The sequence below is a fragment of the Solanum verrucosum genome, unplaced genomic scaffold (assembly GCF_900185275.1).
Source record: "Solanum verrucosum unplaced genomic scaffold, falcon-dt-bn FXZP01000062.1, whole genome shotgun sequence".
NCBI classification, from domain to species: Eukaryota; Viridiplantae; Streptophyta; class Magnoliopsida; order Solanales; family Solanaceae; genus Solanum; species Solanum verrucosum.
The window spans coordinates 7,239,712-7,261,516 of record NW_026020477.1 but is presented as its reverse complement, the minus strand read 5'-3'; the positions used below and the strand labels follow the sequence as shown (position 1 = coordinate 7,261,516).

Here is a 21,805-nt window from a genome sequence, read left to right as displayed (position 1 = left end):
ATACACACAAAAACCGCACTACTAATTCTCTCTGCTTTCTTTCTTCTTCCGTTAATTTTTATACATCGGAAGATGCTTCACGCTTGATTTCTACTTCGCCGATCGTTTTTAGTTTATTTTTTCTTTTTAAGTTTTAGGTTTAAATTTCAGGGAATGGGTGTACTGGTTGCGGAGCCTGGGGAAAATCAGAATCAGACTGCTGTAGTTGTTGATAAGAAGAAAAACCGTCGATCTAGACGATCTAAGCAAAATTCTCCTCCAACAGGTATGTTTTTAGTATGTTCTATGTGATTGTATTGGTATTTGCAGATTTCGCCGTTGGAAATCAAATGTTACGTGTTAAAAATGGTGAAGGCAAATTGTATGTTGTTTTTTTATTTTATTAGTTGAACTTCTTGCTAAGTGATTCTAACTTTTTCTATGTATAATTAATGTAACACTTTTAAGCATACATGAATTAATCATACTAGTCTTCTATTTATGTGGTTGTAACCAAATCAATTGCTGATGGAAAGCAGATACGTATCTAGGATTTGAAGTTTATGGGTTCCTATATAATGGCGGAGCCACCTTGTTCAAAGGGGTGTTAACCTCTTCTGTAGAAATTTTATACTATCATAGGTAAAAGATTGTATATTTAGGTGCACCCATGTAGTTCCTGTCAGTATATAGATAGGATTGGGTGTTGTTTAGAGATTGCGTATATAGGTGAACCCATGTAGTTCCTTGTGGTATATAGATAGGATTGGGCGTCTTTTGGAGAATATCATTTTTATGGGTTTCTCCTCTTTTTGGTACACCACTTGTAAATGGCCAAGTTGGCCTTTTTATTATCAGTGAAACCTTTTACTTGGTAAAAAAAGAAGATTGTGTATATATATATATATATGTTAAATCTTCTTCATTTTCTCTTTAGTGAAAATTCTGGTTCCATCACTATTCCTATACTAATACTGACCTCAAGTTATTATATATATAATAATAACCTGACTAAGAAACGAGTAACGGTATTCGAAGTATATATTTAAGAAATAACGAACCACTTAAACAAAATATATGAATATATAACCATTTCATTGCACTTGTACTCAACGACATGACATGTTTTGAAAATGATCAATGATTGCATTTTAAAGTGAACTTTCAAATATTTCATTTTTAAACAACTAAACAATCATTCAGAAATTCATCACTACAACTATTTTGCAACTCATTTATAATATGATTATCAAAGAAAAAACTATTTCAATGGATGCAATAACATGACAATTTTAGATCCTTAAAGCCCTTCTTACTTTGTCTGAGAGTTGATTTTTAAAATCAGAATTTGGGCAAAAGTGATACTTTTAGCAAGGTTTTTAATCCTCTCAATTCATATTTAAGTGATTTTTAGGGGTTTCACCCATTAAAAATATCACTTAAGAATATTAGTTAAGTGAATTATTCTAAAAGACCCTATAATATATACATGCAAAAATGTAAAGAAATTTTAAGAACTTCTTAGGAATTTGTTCAACACTTAATAAACAAGGGTAACTTTGAAAAATAATAATACGTATTTTGGAATAAATTGAAGAGGTTAAAAATCACTTAAAAGGGAACAGGGGATAATTTAACTAGTTCTTCTTTAGTTTGACTTTTCATTTGTTGTGTTCCATTGAACAAAAAAAGAGAAGCAGAAGAATTAGTACTCATCGCCTCGTCGGCATGATGTTTTTTAAATAGCAACTGTAGTAAATGTTAAAAAAATGCAGTGTATGGAAGCTAAAGTGCAATGAATGGAAGTAACAGTTGAAGTATGCAACAAATGGAAGTAAAAATTTAGTGTATGCCACGAATGAAGTAAAAGTTCTCTACCTTATTTAAAAAAAAAACAAATGAAAGTAAAAGTTAAAATATGCATAATGGGGATTGATCCCTCGCCGTTTGCAAGAGCAAAGCTGTAGTCGGTTCCTCGCTTACCATGGAACCAATAGACTATTTTAGTATTTTAGAGTTTTGGGTTCCCAGCTAAATATACTTTAAGTATATAGTATTTTCTTAATAAATACCTACCCTTTGTTATAGATCCGCCCCAAAGAGAAGGTAATGTGTAGAGCCATTAATGTGTGCTTGCTTGTGGATTTGTTAAGAAAATAACCGAGCTTCACTCATATTTATCAAAATTAAAAGAATTAGGGATAATTTCAGAGACAACAGTGAAGGGTTGGCTTTGTAACACTAATCTCCCCTTTAATTTGAGATATTGCACCCATCTCACTTATTTTCATTTTCTTGTAACAAAATATTGTTAAATGATAATTTCTTTGTTATATTCCACAAATACACTCTTTGGTTGAACAAGAGGAATATTAGTTATTAGGTTGAAGAATGCTCTTCAATCATGTAGAATTCTGATATGGAAAAATGGATATGAATTGGTATATTTAGTAAAATACACTCCGCTGCATAATTGTGGAGTTCAAGGTCTTCTTAAACCCGAAAAGAACAACTTTCAGAACACTGTCACGCTTTGTGACTCTTTCTTCGCAATCTCCAGATTGTCTCTCCATTAATTTTATCTTGTTATTTCCACAAAAGCTTTTGATCTTTTATTGAAAGACATGTCAATCTAAAGCGTTAGGATCACATGCAATATCAAAACGAGAAACCAAAGATAAAAAAAATCATTTCTATTTGGAAGTTCATATCAAGTTGATCCTAAAATGTCCAGTTCATGACAAGGCACCGAACCTATCAAAGCATTGTAAACAAGGAAGATGATACTTACTATTAACTATAGGAGCAAATAATTGATGGGAAAAATGTATTACAAACTTAGAGGAGGAATTAATGGCGTCTTGAATAGGTTTTGAGAGAGGAGACAAGAAGGGAAGTCTTTGAGAGGATTTAATGTCATAGAAAGGTAGATTTGGAAGGATAGAAAATTTACCATATTAACATGTTTAGTTACAAAAAATACCAAAATAAGGGAGGTGAGTGTAATAGCTCAAATCACAAGGGAGGTTAGTTTAATCAAACTGGAGGGAGGTCTGTGATTAGACTGGCTACTCTCCTCGGACCGCATTAATTTGGTGGAAACTAGAGCTTGGTGTTAGAGTTGAAATACATTTATCTTCTTTTGTGTTCTTTTATGCTAATTGTGTTTCCAGTTTATGTTTCTTGCAAGTTATTGTACTTCCTCTTTGATTTCTTTTATAATGGATTTAACTAGTTAAACCAATATGTAATTTATAAGTAGGCCTTTAGTGTTGTGAGTCTTTTTCTTGAGTGGGGAAAACAGTTGAGCTTTTCTTGCATGACAGTATGGATCGTGGTTTGATAGAGTCTGTTGTTTGTACGTTTCCTCTCACTTATTTGAGCTTGTACTTGCAACAGCAAGTAGTTCGCTGACTGGCTGTCTTGGGGAATCAAATTTTAAGGGAGGTGTTCCCATCTTGAATCATGAAGGATCTGAAGAGTTTTCATTGCCTAGAGCATCAGACATTGCCTTTACTTCCTTGCCCACAATGCGTTTAAATGAACAGGCAGCAGAGACTGAAAGTCTCCCTGTGCAGCTAACGTTTTCACCGGGTGTTGGTGGACAAGTATATTCAGGTTCATGCCCAGACTATATTGCTTATGGTGACCAGTCAATTACTTCTTACCCACAGAGGAAATATTTTTCTTCACATTGGCCAGCAGAAGCTGTTCATAAAGCACTGGAGGTCAGCCTCATAACGTGCCTTGAAACTTGTATATTGATAGATAAGTTAATTAAACGAATGTGTGGTTGTTGAATGGAAGTTTGATGATATGCTTTTGTTGTCATGCAGAGGGGTCATGTCTTTAAAGCATTATTTCGTGTCAATGCTCACAATAGACTTGAGGTAATCCATAGTAACAGATTCAATTATCTCTTTGCTGCTCCATTTTTAGTTGTGCGTTGATTTGATAATTCTTCTGATGCTTTCATGAGAAGCATATTTATATAACCCCTGCTTCTCAGGCCTATTGTAAAGTTGATGGTGTGCGAACAGATGTTCTTATTAGTGGAGCTGCAGCTCAAAACAGAGCCGTAAGTCTGGTGTATCTTTTGTCCTTGATTAGTCATTTATATGTGTCAGTTTATTTGTTGGTTGCTGAATGTGCCATCTGCAGGATTACATTTTCTTTTCTACAATTTCTTGCAGGTTGAAGGAGACATTGTTGCTGTTGAAGTTGATCCTCCTTCTCTTTGGACTAGAATGAAAGGATATACAGGTAGTGTTGAGAGTTCCGCATTGGTAGACGATGGTATGTTGGAGTCTGACAATTCAGACTTTGTCAGAGAGAGTTGCAAAGGGAAGAACAAGGTAGACACAGATTATGAGTTCAGTAGTTTTGGAAAGTGCTCTAGCCCCTTGGAAAGTGTGTTAGGTTATAGAAGTGGGCAGTCCTTTGGAGACATTTCACATCCTGAAGAAAAGGTACCTGCGGAGAATGATTATGTCAATAGACATAATATGACTGCTCCGAAACCTTCCATGGTTGGGTGCTATAGTGAAATAAATGATGCTATGCATGCAACAGAGAGATTGTCAGCTGCTGTGGATTCATTCCCATCTAAACGACCAACAGGCAGGGTTGTGGCTATCCTTGAGGGGTCACCTTGTCGGGACACTATTGTCGGTTTTCTCAATGTCAAGAAGTGGATGTGGAGTAGAGAAGGTAACAAAAAGGACTTGAAGAAGAATAAATATTTATCGACTGCCTTGAACTGTCAATATCTCATGTTAACACCAAATGATCCTCGGCTTCCGAAAATGATGGTGCCGTTTAAGAGCCTGCCAGACCTCATTTTGAAAAGATTGGAAGCTGGTGATGTGGCAGTGGAGATGGACCTAGTAGCCGCACGGATTGCAGACTGGGCAGAAGAGAACTATATCCCAGAAGCTCATGTCACTGACATATTTGGACGAGGTGGAGAACTGGAGCCACAGCTTGCTGCAACCTTATACGAAAATGCAATTGATTCTTCAGAATTCTGTCAACAGACCCTATCATGTCTTCCAAGTATCCCATGGGAAATACCTAAAGAGGAGCTTCAGAGTAGAAGAGACATCAGAAATTTGTGTGTTTTTACAATTGACCCTGCTACTGCCACCGATCTTGATGATGCACTGTCTGTTGAAAGGTTGCCTGACGGTATTTTTAGAGTTGGGGTCCATATAGCTGATGTCTCATACTTTGTTCTACCAGACTCGGCTTTAGATGAAAATGCCCAAGCGAGGTCAACAAGTGTGTATTTGTTGCAAAGTAAATTGCCAATGTTGCCCCCATTGCTCTCTGAGAATCTGGGTTCGCTTAAACCTGGTGTGGACAGACTTGCTTTTTCTATTTTTTGGGATATCAATCAATCTGGGGAATTTATTCAGCGCTGGATTGGCCGCACTATAATTCAATCTTGTTGCAAGCTCTCGTATGATCATGCTCAGGATATTATTGATGGGTTGCTTGATAATCCAAGTTCTTATAAAGGAGAACATTCTTGGCCAGTGTTACATGGCCTTTTTAAATGGTCTGATGTTGTTACATCTGTCAAGAACCTTTATGAAATCTCTAAAATCTTGAAGAAAAAGAGGTTTGAAGATGGGGCTCTGTCACTCGAAAGTCCCAAAATAGTTTTCTTATTTGATGAAGAAGGGATACCTTATGATAGTGTGCTCAGTGGAAGGAAGGAGTCAAACATGCTTGTTGAGGAGTTTATGCTTTTGGCCAACAGGACAGCTGCTGAAGTTATAACTAGAGCTTATCCTTCCAGTGCACTATTGCGAAGGCACCCTGAACCCAACCTGCGTAAGCTCAGAGAGTTTGAGTCCTTCTGCTCTAAACATGGTCTGAGATTGGACACTACTTCTTCTGGCCAGATTCATAAGTCGTTGGAGTGCATTAGAAGAGAGCTTGCGGATGATTCTGTGTTAACAGATATTCTTATGTCTTACGCTGCAAGACCCATGCAATTGGCAACTTACTTCTGCAGTGGCGATGTAGAAGATGAAAATGATAGGGGTCATTATGCCCTTGCTATTCCTTTATACACACACTTTACTTCTCCGCTCCGGCGCTATCCGGATATTCTGGTGCATCGGATGCTTGCTGCAGCTGTAGAAGCTGAAGAGGTGTATCTGAAGCTCAAGTTGTTGCAAAATCCAGATCGGGGAGAAATGAGACGCCAAAGATGTTTGACCGATGTATACTTCAATAAAGATGCAATTGAATCACCTGAAGCTCAAGAAGCATTATCTGCAGCAGCATCAAAATATAAGGCTCCCTGTGCAGAAACTCTTGCTGATATTGCTTCCCATTGCAATGAAAGAAAGTTGGCTTGCAGGCACGTGAAAGATGCTATGGAGAAACTCTACATGTGGGTACTTCTAAAAAGAAAGGAGGTACGTAACGTATGTCTAAAGCATTCTACTCTTTTACAACAAATGAAGGTTGGAGGTAGCAATTGGTGTTGTGGGATGACCTCTAATTAGTGTGCCTGTTAAACATAAATGCTGGTTTAGTCTTGACAAGATAAATGGATATCTTGCACTAATATCAGATCTTTTGTGCTTCTTTCTTTTGGGGTGGGTGGGTGAGGGGGTGGGGTGAAAAAATGTTAGATTTTCTGCCTTGAGTTTTCATGCTTGACCATCTGCGTTTCTCGATGATAATAAGCTATCAGTGAACCTGAGTTTTTTCACCCAAATTGCTTTATTTGGTACCTGAAATGCTATCAGGTTTTAGCTGAATGTTTGTAAGTCACAGATGTTGAGGCTGAACTTCAGCCATTGACGAAAGAGTGGGTAATGGCGTGAACTTGGTATTTTTTTTGTGAATCTAGCAAACACATAAGGCTTGTTATATTTTTGAGTGAAGAACATGAAATTTTTTGGAATTACAGCAACTAGTGTGTAAGAAAGACAGTTTAGGGGACTGAATTTACAGCCTGAAAGCAACAGAACTCTAGAGGAACTTAAAAATTTGTCATGTCATTTAAGCTACTAAATTCATTAGCATGCTGTTTGACTGTTTGTACATCTCTGATCTTGAAGCTGATTTCAGCCATTGAAAAATGACCTGAACTTGGTAGTATTTTGAGAATTTAGCAAACACATAGGCTTGTCATATCTTTTGATAAGTAAGGTGGTTTTATATATGAAGCCAGCATCAAGATCGCTGGAGAAATGAACAGTTACAAGCAAAGTTAGCTCTTACTGACTATGTAAACAATTAATGAAATTTGGCTACTTATGCTTTGAGTAAAGAGCATGAAGAAATCTAGAAGTTCAGCGTAGTAGGTTGTAAGAAAGACAGTTCGGGGGCTGAATTTACAGCCCAAAGAGGAAGGGAATGCTGGAGATCCTTGTACTTCATTATGTGCTGCTAGTCTTTTTGTCTTGAAAGTTCCAATAGCTTTACATGGGAAAGATGTGGGAATCTTTCTTGTACTGTATAAAAAATTTTAGGATCAAAGTAGTCCTCTGATAACTTGTGTCTATCAAGTTTCGAAAATGAGAAGGGCTGAATGGCAGGATAATAACAGCATTTTGTACTCTTTAACAACTAAAAAAAAGGAAAGATGTTTTGTACTGTTAGTTGTGCTGCAAGCTATGTTGCTTGGATATGGATGTAGGCACCCAACACAGGTGCTGATCTAGAAGTCGGATTCGTCATCTTCTAAATCTTAGGATTCGGGGATATATATAGGAACTGTACGTATATATATTTGTACATGTTTCAACTATGCAATGAAGTTATTAAATTAATAGTTTAGCATCCAAGTTAGGTTAAACTAAATCAAGTATGGATCCCACGCCCACACCCACACCCACATCCACACCCAAATCGTATCAGATTGGGTGCGGCATGGATTTCGAAGGACCTAATCAACAGAAGTTGCAAGTTTATCTATAAAAAGGCGCAATAGCTTCACATAGGGAAGATGAGAGGATTACAGAACTTGATTATTTATATAACCTTTTTCCTTGCTCTTTATTGGAATTTTCACGATGCATAGTCCTTTCACCTTTGGCCACTTATCTTGACTTCATCCTTGCACATTATCAATTTTTCAAGGACACGTCCTTTGATTTTTTCAAGGACAAGAATAGTCCTTTGATTATTAGTGTGTTATCCTCCATGCAGATATTGTTCTCAGAAGCAAGAGTTATGGGTTTGGGACCGCGATTCATGTCATTATACATCCACAAGCTTGCTGTAAGTTTGTTACCCTGATTGATTGATCTATTTATTATTTACAATCCAGAAGTTCCCTTGAGGACCAGTTTTCTCTGTTGGATCCCAGCAAGTTGTTCATCCCTTCTGTCTCTGTCTTGTTTATACTTGGTATGTATATCTGACATGCCTTATTCTCTGAATGTCTTGTTTATATGGTTTTGTACACTTTCAGACTGAACAGCGCATATATTATGATGAAGTTGAGGGACTGACTGTGGAGTGGCTTGAGGCTACTTCAACATTGGTACTTAGTCCGTCTACAAATAAGCGCTTTAACAGGAGGGGTAGTCCAGGGAAGTGCAGATCACTTGAAGAAGTAGCACTCATTCTTAGCCCATGTGAACTGAACCAAGAACTGGATTTGTGTGGACCAAATAATCGGGAAGGGAGCGGTGTGTTACAAATTGGAAATGCTTCAAATTCTTGTCTTCCTGGTATACCAAAGATCGAACCTGCTGTTTTCCCTGTGACTCTGCGACTTCTTTCAACAATCACTGTTGCTCTTCACGCTATTGGAGGAGGGTATGGCCCCCTTGATATTGGGGCAAGGCTGTTTATTAGTTCATATTTCAAGTAACTGAGCCTTTGTGTGAATATTATTCTGGTTAAACTGAAGTTGGAAGTGTGATATCTTGGAAGTAAGTGCAACTCTGGTGTGTAGATACCAAGGTAGTTTATAGGTTTGAGTAGAATTCAGATCTTCCGATTAGATTGCCCGATGCGTACATAGCAAGGGCTCAATGCTGGACTGACATCTAATAGGATGTGTAGATAAATGGGGTCTTTTATATAGTGGCTGTTTTTAACCAAAGCTACCTATAGGATATGGTCCTTATTTTTGTTGGCCGTCTCCTTCCTATATAAGTTTAAGCCGACTCTGTTGCATTGACATTCTGATGCCCAATTTCCGAGACAAATTTCTGTTTAATGTTTTTCTCCTTAAGTTTCTGCTGGACTAGGACCCATGGTTTTTGAAGTTGGGAGTCCTTGACAGTTCTACTTTTGTATGGTCATATTTTGGGCTGTGATTCGTGGCTACATAAGTATACTATAATTTTTCTTCTTATATATCCTTAAAGATTCCTGCGTAGGTAAAATGTCAATATTTTCTGTTTCCTTTGTAATCTGAATGTGAGACTCTGAAATGGGAACGAATTCTCCATCCGCTAGCACACGGAGAATGCTTGATGCATTCTGATGATTGTTGGATGCCAAAAAAAAGCTAGGTGTTCTCATTTGCCAGAGCCTTGTTTGGTTTTTTTATTTGCCATTATTTCTTCAATTAACAAATGGAAGAGAACAAATAAGATTCTTTAAGCTCTTGGAAGGATCAGATTATTCAGTCATCTACGACCGTTTATAAAAGTTTCTACTTGGGCAAAGTTCGTAAATGATCCTACGATGAATTGGTTTTAACGTCTCCTATGAGTAAGGTCTAACAAGTATGTCCTTCGCAAGGACGTTTTACCATTTTGGCCTTTTGCTTATTATATCTCTAAAAAGTACTCTTTAACTTCAATTTTTAAGTCTAATTAGAAACTTCACATGGATCATCTTTTAGACCTTTAGGCCACGGAGGGACTTTCGGTCATTCAAATTGCTCTCATTTGTGCCCCGTAGGGATTGTTTTGAGTGTGGTGACACATGACATTTTGTGAGAGATCATTTCAAGCTCAGACGGGTGGTTTGCATCACGGTTCTCAGGCTTTGACTTCTAAGGCCACACAAACACTGACCCTTAGGAGAGGTGCACAAAGTGACATAGGTCGTTTCTATTCCCGATGAGGTGGTGGTCGTGAAGGTTCATAGTCTAAGGGTGATTGTGCCCAGTGTTATGATTACCTAGTGTTATGATTTTTAGGTAGGTTAGAGGCAGTAATGTTATTTTATCACATGTATTATTTCGATTTTTCATTCATCGACTGTAATATTATTTGACTTAGGATGTATCAATTCTTATGTGTCTGCATACTTTGCTTTGAATCTGAATATGTTACGTGACTTGATTTGCTTGTGCATATTTCTACTCTTGTTAAGGATTTCATAGTAATAGATCGGGTATATTAATGGTGTATTTTCCGTGCAGAATGAATGCAATAACATCCTTCATTTCTTCTGTGGTATATCTAATGAAATATATTTAAGATTATGAAAATTAACTTGTTGTCCAGATGCATTTTGATAGAGCAGTAAACACTGTTAATAATATTAGCCTCCGACTCCACAACTTAAAAAAAATATGAGGCATCATCTGCAAAAAAAGGTGAATAATAGGTGGAGTCTGTGGAGTGACTTTCACTCCATGAAACGTGGCTTGGCGGGCATGAGCACTTAACAAAGATGAAAGACCCCCTGGTACTGTGATGAAAAGATATGGTGACAAAGGATCTTCGTCGTAGGCCTCGTGATGGAATGATATCACCAAAATTGTTATCAGCATGAGGTATTTGGTAAGACACAGTACAACCATTTTCATGATCTTTGTAATCAAATCCGATGAAAATCTTTATCATCACATTTCTCAAAAAATTCCACTCCACTCTATCATAATTCATAGGTTCTGCTCATGTCTATTTTCAAAGCGACATACCTTGTCTTTCTCTGTGCTTTACGTTTTAAATAGTGATTGACCTCAAAAGAGATAATAACATTATCAAGAATAAATCTTTCAGGGATAAATACACTTTAGGCTTCAACGATACAATCTTTCAAGCAAGATTTCATGCGATTTGCCAACATCTTGCAAACTATACGATCAATAACATTACACAGATAAATTGGTCTTAGATAAGAAACTAGCTTGGGTTGATTCTTTTTTGGAAACAAAATAATTTCAGTAAAATTATTTCCTGAAATGACTATTGTTATTGAAAAATTGAGTATCACATTCACCACATCTTTATCAAATACAACCCAAAAATTCTGATAAAAACTCGGATTCAACCTTATCTACACCTAACGCCTTATCCGGAAGCATTAAAGAAACTGCTTCATTCACCTTGTCAATAGTGAAAAGTTGATTCAAGAATGCATTTTAATCCGTCGTAATTTTCCCCTCAATCTTATTAAGAATTGGTTTCATATCTCCTTGCTCAAACGTGAATAATGATTCATAAAAACTAGAGATTACGCCCTCCAAACTACTATTCCAACCACACCATTGTCTTGTTTCATCCTTAAAATGAGAAAATGTGTGCTTCTTTCGCCTGCTAGAAGTTATGAAATGAAAGTAATTTGTGTTTGCATCACCTTCCTTCAACCAATTTTGTTCAGCTCTCTGCTTCCACTAAATATTTTGCTGCTCAAGGGCTTGCACATATGCTGATTTGACAATACTAAACAACTGCATTTATGGTCGGTGCTGTTTTTTCGTAGATGGTCATTTGTGCTTTGACATGTTTCAATTTAGCCTTAAATTGTTGCTTTTTGCCCCCCCCCCCCAAATCATGCAAGTATTCTCCGCAACGTTTAATTATTTTATGAATAAGTAGACTCCTTTTTTCCCACGAACAACATGCTTAATGCCCAGTTCCTTCATCCAAGAATTCTTAAATCGAAAAGGCTTAGCCACATAAAAAATAACTTTCGATCCCAAGTTCAAAAAACTTCCTACATGATCCGAAGAACCAGATTCGATGTGATGAACTTTTGCATTCGGGAAGTTGGCTTTTCAATTTTTATTGGCTAGTGCACGATCTAATCACTCCTTTAGCCAATTATGGAATTTCGTTCCTGGGTGAATCAGTTGCCAACATACCCAAGATCTAATACATAATTATAAATTATATCAAAGTAAATATTTTTATGTATAAAATGAATTTTAAAAATTATATATATTATGTCATATTGATATAGTGCTGAGTTGACTTTTTTTTAGTTAAAATCAAACAAACTCAAGTATAATTGGATTTTTTCTAATATCAAGCCTAATCAAATTAAATCATTAGTCAATATTTTTTTTCCAATTTAACTCAATTTATGATTTAGTTCAATTTTCGAATTGATTTTTAACCCCCAAACCAACGAGGCCACAATTTCGTGGACCGTATCTAACGTCTGGGCCAACTACGCCCAGGCCTGCCCGCCCTTTCAAAGACAGAAAGAGAAAGAGAAAGAGAGAGAGAGAGAGATGAGAGGAGTGGGAGGGCCATTGTTATGCATCGGCGATCTGCTGAGTGACGTTGGAGAAAGCGATGCCGGCGGTGATCAGCTTCCGTCGCACCCAATCAATACACCTTCACCGGACTACAATTCCAGCCTCCAACCCTCCGATCTAAACAAGCTCTTTCAGGTTCTCTTCCACACAACGCCATCTCTCTGCCTTTATTCGTTCTTTTTATGACTATACTAAATTTTTGCTATCTTAGATGATGAAATGATTTAGATTGAGATCCCAAACCAAAATACTTGCCTATTTAGTGAATTTGACTAGGACAGCGACTAATATATAGATTGTCTTCTCTATTTTGTTTTATTCATAGTTAGTTTTGCATTTATTCTGAGTGATATTAGAGATATAGTGCGCTCTTGGGAGTGTTGGAGATATAATAAAGTAAGGTTTTACGTGTGCCTCCTATAGTGATGAGAAGTCAATTCGTGTTCAGAATTTTGAAATATCCTCCGTGTGAGCAGAAATTATAGTTAAATTTGTTGTCACTGCCATAATTTTGGAGACACTAATGCTTTGGAACTGTTATGAAGTTAGTCTAAAGTTTGCAGTAGACAATATGAATTGGTATGATAAAAACCACGATACTATACTAGGGTGATATAAAGAGGTAGTTGACTTCATCCACCATAATGCATTCTCAGAAAAAACATCATACATCATATGACATTACAATTTGTATGTTTGCATTTTCCACTCTATTCAGTGTTGAAATTCTGATGTACGTGAAACTAATGTGTTCAAAATCATTTTGCTTTTCTTACTGCTGCAACTAGGTTGGTAATTTTGTTCTCCTATGGTGATCAAGGGCTACGATTTCTCCTGCAAGCGTTTGGTTCTTGATGATGAAAATTAGGCTATGACAGGAGGATAAACTTAAAATAACTGAAAGGGGAATTTTTTTGACACATCAAAACCCCCGTAGTTCCTCGCCTAAACCTACATTCTGAATATTGTTAGCAATTGATTTTGATCAGCAATTGTGAAGTCTTAATGGAATATGGTAAAACAGTGAAGTATATTTTATTCACGTTTTTTCCTACTTCAGCCAGGCTTAGGATAGTTTTCTCCTTGATTGGGGAAGTTTAATTCATCCACCATACACCTTGACATTTTATTCTTTTGGAACGGAACTGTCTGCTTTTATATGACCTCTGTTAATAGCACTAGTTTGCTATAGTGTAATGTTTGGGCGTTCATTTTTCTTTCTGAATGCACTGGTAATATTCTTCCTTTGGATGTTAAGTCACATAGCAAGTTAATATTTTGCTTATTGTTTAGGAAAAGTATGAGCAGCTGAACAAGGCACTTGCTGGCACAGATCATTCATGGACGCATCTCACACTGGAGGTAATACCCATAATAGAAGTTGATTTCATAGGAGAAGTTATAGAGGATACGGGATACCTCAATAAGGCACTAATTGAGACAGAATGAATTTTTCAATTTGGTCTTTGGGATCTTAAATATTTCTATTCAACCATATCTAGCGCTGGTAGTAATATGTACCAAATTGAATCCAGTGGCATTGTGATTTGCAGCATTCACATCCTTTCGTTTTTGACATGGACTAATGATTGTATTGTTTATACTCTATGCATCTGTAATTACCAAAATAGGTAAATGGGTGACAAGCAGATGGAGTTGTTGGTCACACAATTCCCTTTTTATATCTGACACATTGGATCAGCCCCATTTTTTAAATACCTCTAAAAAGACACTAAATCTGTTTTACTTAATGAAAAACAAAACAAAAAAGACTAAATCTGTTCTTATCCAAAAATTTAAAAACAATTAAGAGAGAGAGGGACTCTAAATCTATATCTCTGTATGCTTTTTTTTAAAATTTTGGCAACACTGTATTCCTCTGCAATAATGCATATGCTGGAGACCTTCAAAAGGAAGCAAAAGAGAGTAGGAGGAAGTTACTTACAGTGATCCTAACAAATCTACTAGTTCTTATTCATCTATTTCTATCTTTTTATACCAATAATAAAAGATACAATACAATTCCATTCAACTTTATGAAAGAATTGGACCTATCTTCAAAGCTTCTGCTATTTCTCTCTTTTCTTACATTCCACCATATGCAGTGTGTCTCTGTATGTTTTCACTTTATTAATGCGTTCTTGTTCTTTATTGCATTCTAGCTATGCACTGCACTGGAGACTGCAAACAAGTTGGTCCACTCAACCAATTCTAATGTTGGCATGTTGAAAGATAAGGTTGAGGAGCTTTGGGAAGTCATTAATAGAAGAGACGCAACTATTGAAGCTGCAAAAGCCTTTGAAGGCTCTCCAAAACAACCTGAGAGCAGTAAGTGAGGATGTCTGATCAATTACCAAGTTGAAGGTCAGCAGTCTTGCTTTGCACTGGACTTATCACTTCTAGCTTTTACAAGGACATGCTTAGCCTGTTCTTGCTGTAAATATGCATGAATTAAAGATATTGGTACTGGAAAAACTTAAGCTGGATTTGCTGCACCTGCTTCCCGGTCGTCCCTTGTTACATTTTATTTGTTACTTATGAAGTCATTTCACTATGTACTCCTTAGTACTACTATAATCCTTGTTCTGATTATGTGTAGTGTAGGTTTGTCTTATGCTGAAACAGTGATAGATCTCATAGAATCCCGTTATGATAGAACGGATATTCTTCTGGCACTTTGTAAGTATTTTTAACAGCACCTTCTTGGTGCTACATTAATAATACACTAATCATTTCTCAAAAAAAGATGGATTTCCTTGTGTAAAGGTAGAAGGCTTTGCTTGCTTTTCCTTATCAGTATGTAAAGCTTCTTCTGATCTTGTGAAGAGAACTACAGTAGTTAAAAAGGCATGCATGAAGTGCTGGTCATTGGTTTTTTGACGTACTGTAAATAGAACCTTCATTGATATATACATTGGCTATTAATTTATTTATTTTTATATGCAAAAACCAGCCCCTTCCCATCCACCCACCCACATAGAACCACCAAGTCCATTCCTTCTGAATGCAGGTTTAAGTATCATACCAAGACCTTCTATAATGAAGAGAAGCGGAGGTAATCTCCTCGTCTTAAACCCTCTCCTCCACATGGAATTAGTCCTTCAGGATGATGGAGAGTTGATTGTGAATAGAATTGATCCATATTTCTAAACCTTATTTGACTTGGTATGTTTATTAGATATTCCAGTTGAAATTGTATAATGCCTTCCTTATCTTCTTTTTCCTCATATCCGAACACAATTGCCATATTACTGCAATGTTTCTTCCCTTAATGAAGGTGAAACCTATGCCATGAAGTCCTTAAGCTCCAAAGCACCAATTTCTTGGGAAAGTCAGTTTTATGTGTAAAAGCACTAAAGCTTCTTTAAATTTTTGCCAAGTAGCAGTTTTTCTCAGGGCATAGTTCTGCCAACCAATTGTGTTCTCCCTAGAAAATGCCTTGGCCTTTTTTTGTCCTCCTTCAGCTCTTTCCTGCTCCATTTGCTCTCCAACACCTTACATAGTATCACAAGTATGGATATTCATTTGTGTTCCTATAACTAGCTTGATCTTCTGAATCCCCAAGCCTCCAAACGCGGTACTCTTTGCATGAATCATGACAGTGACTCTCAAACGTCTTCTAGTTAGTTCTTGAAGATCATGCAGCCCTGTAGCGGGCATTCCTTGAATGTGTTCCTGGACTGGGAGTGGTCGATAGACTGTTAGAAATATGAAATCATCTACAAGGTGCTACGCTTTATCCGAGCTATCCAAGATCATATGAGGCCTCAGGGTTAGCAGTTTTCCCCCCTTTTACTCGGATTGAAATGTCCAACTCTCGAATAAAAAAATACACATTCTCTTCGTTTTTTCCCAACTTTCAGTTATCGAAATATCTTAGAAAAGACACTAGTCAAACTCACTCCCTTTTAATTTTAATAACTTACCACAAAAACTGTGGTGGGATGGAATGTATATCTAAACCAGAAGTAGGGGTGTACAAAATCGAACCGAAAATTGAATCAAACCAAAAAAAATCTGACTAATGATTTGGTTTGACTTGGTTTGTTATTGGAAAAAATAACTTGACTATATTTGGGTTGGTTTGGTTTTAACTAAAAAAAAAAAGTCAACCCATGACCAAACCAATCCGGCATTATATTTATATTTTTAAAATTTATTTTATACATAAAAATATTTACTTTGATATAATTTCTAAATATTACTTATACTTTTTCATAACTTTATCTTTTAACATATTTTTTCAAGTTTTTTAGACTTGGAATTTTGAATGGTCCTAATTCAAAATCAAATCAATACTAATGGTAACAAAAAAAAATTAATTCAACTCTAAGAATGATAATAATGTTCAATATTTGTTATTTAGTTTTATATTGGTTTAGACATTTATAATACATAATCTAATTTTATTTTTTCTTTAATGTTTAATAATGTAATTAATTCTTATTAGACTTAATTTAACATAATTTAGTATTTTTGAATTGTGACCATTTTCAATATGACATTAATTTGCAATTTTCTTTTATACGATTTCATTATTATTTTTTATTGAATATTTTAGTGTTATCACTCATCTCATATTTTGTGTTATTTTCTTAAGAAACACCTTAGATAGTTATATTTTGGTTGGACTAAAGAAATATTTGGAGTACAAGTTAATTTTACATTAATTTTATGTTTGTATGAATATTTTATCGAAAAAATCCGAAAACCCAAAAAAATCCAAGGCTTATTAGTTTGTTTGATTTATAAATTTTAAAAATTCGACACAAATGATTTGGTTGATATTTGAAAAACTCGAATCAACCCGAGTTTTATTAGTTTGGTTTGGTTTATAAATTTAAAAATTTAACACAAAATAATTTGGTTTGATATTTAAAAAATCTAAACCAATCTAGTCATGTACACCCGTAATCAGAGTTTGAGGAATAATTATGCCTTCCCTAATCAACATTTCTACTACTGCATCTTTAAAAGTAAAAATAAAATATTTTAAAATTATTTTTAATAATAATATTTTAAATCTTGATTTTAACCCTGACAAACATTAACGATGAAGATTATTCTGGATCAATATTATTTTGCTAGAAAAGTTAGGTAAGGGGAGATTTGTCAGTATTTCCCCTCAATTTTCTACTTTATTTGGATTCTTTCATAATTGTATTTTACTCAAAAAAAAAAAATTGGTAGGAATTTTTTTTTTTTTTTTTTTTGGAAAAGTATTCTACCATATTATTCTTTTCATTGGAGAAGTTTTGGGCTTCTATAAATAGAAGATCAATTCTTCTCATATGTAACATAATAATATCTACAATGTACTGTAATTGTTTGGAGAATTATGCTTAGAGAGATTATTCTCTTGATAGTTATATATTATTTGTATATTAAATTTGTATATGTAGGTCAATTGACCAAATAATATAATTGTATTATGTGTCTTAAGCTACATTTTTTTTTGTCATTTTTCGTTGTTCGAGGTTGATAATTATTAGATTTAGCATGACACTATGATTATTTTGAACCAAACACTCCATTAGTTTTTCATTATTTAATGATACACATCTATTATAAGACTAAATATCGGCCTACCTTATGAGATATCCCTACTTATCTCATTCGGTGTATCAAACGACCCTTCTTAGTTCTTAGTATAGCTAATCGTCTTGCAAAAAGTAAAAAAAGAAAAGGAAAAACAGAATGAAACAATGGATAACATAATAACGTTAATTTCATTAATTAGATCGATAAATGAGTAAACATAAGATAGACTAGGACCAAACCATAAGATAGAAAAAATGATGAAAACATAAACGAAGAACTTAAGTAAAAAGTTGCTAGTTGTTCTTTTGATTCACTGATGGATCCTTTTATGCAAAGGCTGTAATCAACCTCAGTATCACTACTTAAAACAATAACAAAATTTCATTTTTCATTTGTTTCAGACACGGCACTGACCAACTCCTCGAGAATGTCATAAAGAATTTTTCAACGGATAAGTATTCATTGACATTCGCTTCACACAATCGATTCCTATTTGCTTTATCATACTCAACATTAGCAACTCGACCTCCGATTTCAGATCCTTAAGCTTATTATGAGTTTTCTTGTACAAAATATTATGATTGATCGGAGACTCATGTAGCGACTCACTAATAATCTTTTTTAAAGGGGTTCTATCCATGTTTTTTTTTTCACTTTTGCTTGAGTTGCTTGAGGTGGGATGCTGAAATATTTTTTGGCATGAATAGAACCCCTTCAAAAACAATTACTAGTGAGACGTTACATGGGTCTCCGATCAATCATAATATTTTGTACAAGAAAATTTGTAATAAGCTTAAGGATCTCAGATCGGAGGTCGAGTTGCTAATGATGAGTATGATAAAGCAGATAGGAGTTGATTGTGTGAAGCGAATGTTAATTGATACTTATCCGTTGACGACTCTCTATGACATTCTTGAGGAGTTGGTCAGTGCCGCGTCTGAAACCAATGAAAAGGGAAATTCTATTATTGTTTTAAGTAGTGATATTGAGGTTGTTGCCTCTGCATCAAAGGACACATTAGTGAATCAAAAGAGCAACTAACACATTTTTAATTAAGTTCATTTATGTTTTGATCCTTTTCTCTATCTTATGGTTTAATCCTAGTCTATCTTATGTTTGCTCCTTTATCTATCTCATCAATGAAAAAAGTTATTATGTTATTCCCTGTTTTATTTTGTTTTTTTACTTTTTGCAAGACAATTACCCATACTAAGAATGGTCATTTGATACACCGAATGGGATAAATAGAAATATCTCATGAGGTGAGATATCCCATGGAATTAGCACTTATGTCAATCTTGTATATTTTAATTCTATCAACTAAACGAAATAACATTTGCCACCATATCGAAATGGGTCGTTTTCTATCTCATGTTTGCTCAAGAAAATGAGTTTATTCATGATTAGAAATTTTGCTGCTCTACAGTGAAGACTTTCACCTTAATTTTGCTGATTCTTATGTGTTAATTTGTTTAAATTTTCAGTATATGAATAGCTTAAATTCATTACATGTACAACTTTATTCTTGTTAAGGTGTAAAACTCTCCTGTGTTAATTGCTTTTTGCTAGGTCATTTATGTCCTAAGATAATTGTAAAAATGTAAACTCTTTATTTTCTCTGCTCTTAGGTTATTAGTTTAGATGGTTTAGAAAGATCTTCAACAAACATGTTAGCCTTACCATTATTCTTTCAAATACTGATCTCGAAGCTCTGTTATTTTTAATTCACCTAGAATTAGTTATGCATCTTGATGAAATAATATATGTTAGTACACAATACACATGGTAACAGTAGTTTTTCTCATTTGGCTTAAAAGAACTATTATTTGCAGATTATTTCTTCTTGGCATCTCCTGCCTTAGTCTTCTTGACACCGCGTACTTTCTTGGCTCAGTTCTTCCGCTCCATCTGATTCTTGGACTTCTCAATCTTTGTGTCTAATCCATTCCTGACCAGCCGGTACTTTGGCTCATATTTCTTTGCGTTCTTGCCATAATCATAGATCAAGCCAAAACCAGTTGATTTGCCTCCTCTACAATGGGTACTGAACTTAAAAGCAAGGATACCTTTTTCAAACTACTGTTACCATCCTAACATATTGAAGCCACCATAAATCAAGCAATTTTAAAGGTGAAGAACGGCCTATACTTTCAATAACCAAAGATACCGCTTCTGCATACAAAATTGTTTATATACCTTCCCAAAATTATATGTAGGAAACATGTCCCTTTCAAAACTTTCTGTGGAGATGATTTATTACCTTTTAATAACTCTTAAGCCTCTGCTTTCAATTACAAGTGAATCAAGTTTGAGATTTCTGTTTACTTTAGAGGTAGAGGTAGAAATAATGTTTTTGATAGATCCTTGAAAGTAAACGAACACAATATGATAAAATTAAACAGGTTAAAATCAATGAGAACTCAAATTAACAAGTTAAGAGGACCATCTTTAATAACTGGAAAACAAGATTAACCTTAAGATGAATCAATATGTCACAGTTGCCTTAATACAATCTCTACGCACTAAGAATTGGAGAAATTTTCTTAGAAAATGCATCTAAAAATAAGAAAATTCACTGATTCAAACACGAGTTGTCAAAATATAGCTTAAACAGTCACATAAACTGTTAATTAATTCACTAAATCGACATGATAGGAAAACTTCAGCAGGAACAAGTGCAACATGTTATAACACACAAGTGCATCAACTCTTATAACTCCAAGTTTGGATCAATGTTGAGATAAAAAAAGGTCCTTTGCAATAGTGTAGCGTCAATTTGTTGCAATAAAAATCAAGATGACATTATAAGAAAACAAATGTGTTTAAATTATAAATCAATTATAGAAGCAAAAGTATTCCTCATTCTCAAAAAGAGAATCATCATGCTCTATGCTTGTACCTCTGCCTAGCCCGTTACCTCTACTGCTGCGTTGATCGGTTCTACCACTGCCTCTTCCAACCACGATTACCACCACCCCATACACCAATTCTTCCACCATTACTAGCTCTGAATCCATCACGCGATTGTGAATTTGGAAAGTAATATTCCATTCTTTCTCAACTTCGAGTAGTATGTGGCCTGTCATGGGAATTAATGTATCGGGGATCTCGTAGAATTGTACCATTAGTTTGGTCTATGTCATTCAAGTCGGGGTCTACCACAATCATCTCCTTGGTCCAGTTTTGAAGATCATGCAACAAAAGTCTAATCGAAATACATCAGCATGCTCCGATATGTCTTGTACTCAAGAGTTATATTTGTATAACCTCCCAAAAAGATCGATTCAAATGGGGTTGAATAATATCTCGTCTCCACTTTGTCAATATATACCTTTCATCAATTTTATTAATCTTCTTGTGTGTCAAAATCTTGAGTATATGACAGCAAAGTATACCTCTAGACTCAAATCATTTGCAACTACAAATAATCACCACTAGACATATATTTATTTGTATACTCTACTGAATTTGCACCATTTTTATGCATAATTGAATAATTACGAATTTCTCAAAACCGAAGATAGCTTTATGATGGGAGGGGGTCCTAACTTCACAATGATACAATTTTTTAAATTGTGTCTTGAAAAATTTATTTACCGTGTGAGTGTAACACTGAATTACTTGTTCCTCTCACTTGAACAATGACTCACTTATAATATGAAGTTTCTTGGACCGATATTCTTCTTTCAACTCTTTCTCATGCTTAGATCTCTACTCACTTTCTCTCCCAAAAAACATTAATACAACTTAAGTTAGGAAAGAGTTGTACAGATGTTTAGGGATGATATCAGAAGATAGTTTGATGAACGAAAATGAATGGGTCGATGATTATTCACTCTACAGATTGAACAATGATGTACA

At 35.2% G+C, this 21,805-nt stretch overlaps 4 protein-coding genes across 4 annotated transcripts in view; 2 read left to right on the top strand and 2 right to left on the bottom strand.

The window, feature by feature from the left end:
- LOC125809198 (gamma-glutamylcyclotransferase 2-3) overlaps positions 1–21,805 on the bottom strand; it is a 1,073,903-nt gene that overhangs the window by 323,357 nt on the left and 728,741 nt on the right. The gene's annotated exons all lie outside the window — the stretch shown is intronic.
- Positions 1–21,805, bottom strand: part of LOC125809206 (uncharacterized) — a 226,957-nt gene that overhangs the window by 92,964 nt on the left and 112,188 nt on the right. The window lies entirely within an intron of this gene.
- LOC125809130 (DIS3-like exonuclease 2) lies at positions 78–9,335 on the top strand. Its single transcript, XM_049488770.1, has 7 exons — positions 78–265; positions 3,379–3,707; positions 3,816–3,869; positions 3,989–4,057; positions 4,173–6,410; positions 8,155–8,226; positions 8,420–9,335. Exons 1-7 carry the CDS (start codon positions 154–156, stop codon positions 8,822–8,824), a joined length of 3,279 nt encoding a protein of 1,092 aa, XP_049344727.1. The 5' UTR covers positions 78–153; the 3' UTR covers positions 8,825–9,335.
- LOC125809203 (uncharacterized) lies at positions 12,324–14,976 on the top strand. The gene is made up of 3 exons (XM_049488862.1): positions 12,324–12,538; positions 13,697–13,765; positions 14,566–14,976. Exons 1-3 carry the CDS (start codon positions 12,377–12,379, stop codon positions 14,737–14,739), a joined length of 405 nt encoding a protein of 134 aa, XP_049344819.1. The 5' UTR covers positions 12,324–12,376; the 3' UTR covers positions 14,740–14,976.

Bases quoted from the DNA above. Each gene is read 5' to 3' on its own strand.
- LOC125809130 (XM_049488770.1), top strand. From the start codon at position 154: ATGGGTGTACTGGTTGCGGAGCCTGGGGAAAATCAGAATCAGACTGCT. The intron at 266-3,378 runs GTATGTTTTTAG...TACTTGCAACAG, and splicing joins GCAAAATTCTCCTCCAACAG to CAAGTAGTTCGCTGACTGGC. The intron at 6,411-8,154 runs GTACGTAACGTA...TCCTCCATGCAG, and splicing joins TACTTCTAAAAAGAAAGGAG to ATATTGTTCTCAGAAGCAAG.
- LOC125809203 (XM_049488862.1), top strand. From the start codon at position 12,377: ATGAGAGGAGTGGGAGGGCCATTGTTATGCATCGGCGATCTGCTGAGT. The intron at 12,539-13,696 runs GTTCTCTTCCAC...CTTATTGTTTAG, and splicing joins ATCTAAACAAGCTCTTTCAG to GAAAAGTATGAGCAGCTGAA. The intron at 13,766-14,565 runs GTAATACCCATA...ATTGCATTCTAG, and splicing joins GGACGCATCTCACACTGGAG to CTATGCACTGCACTGGAGAC.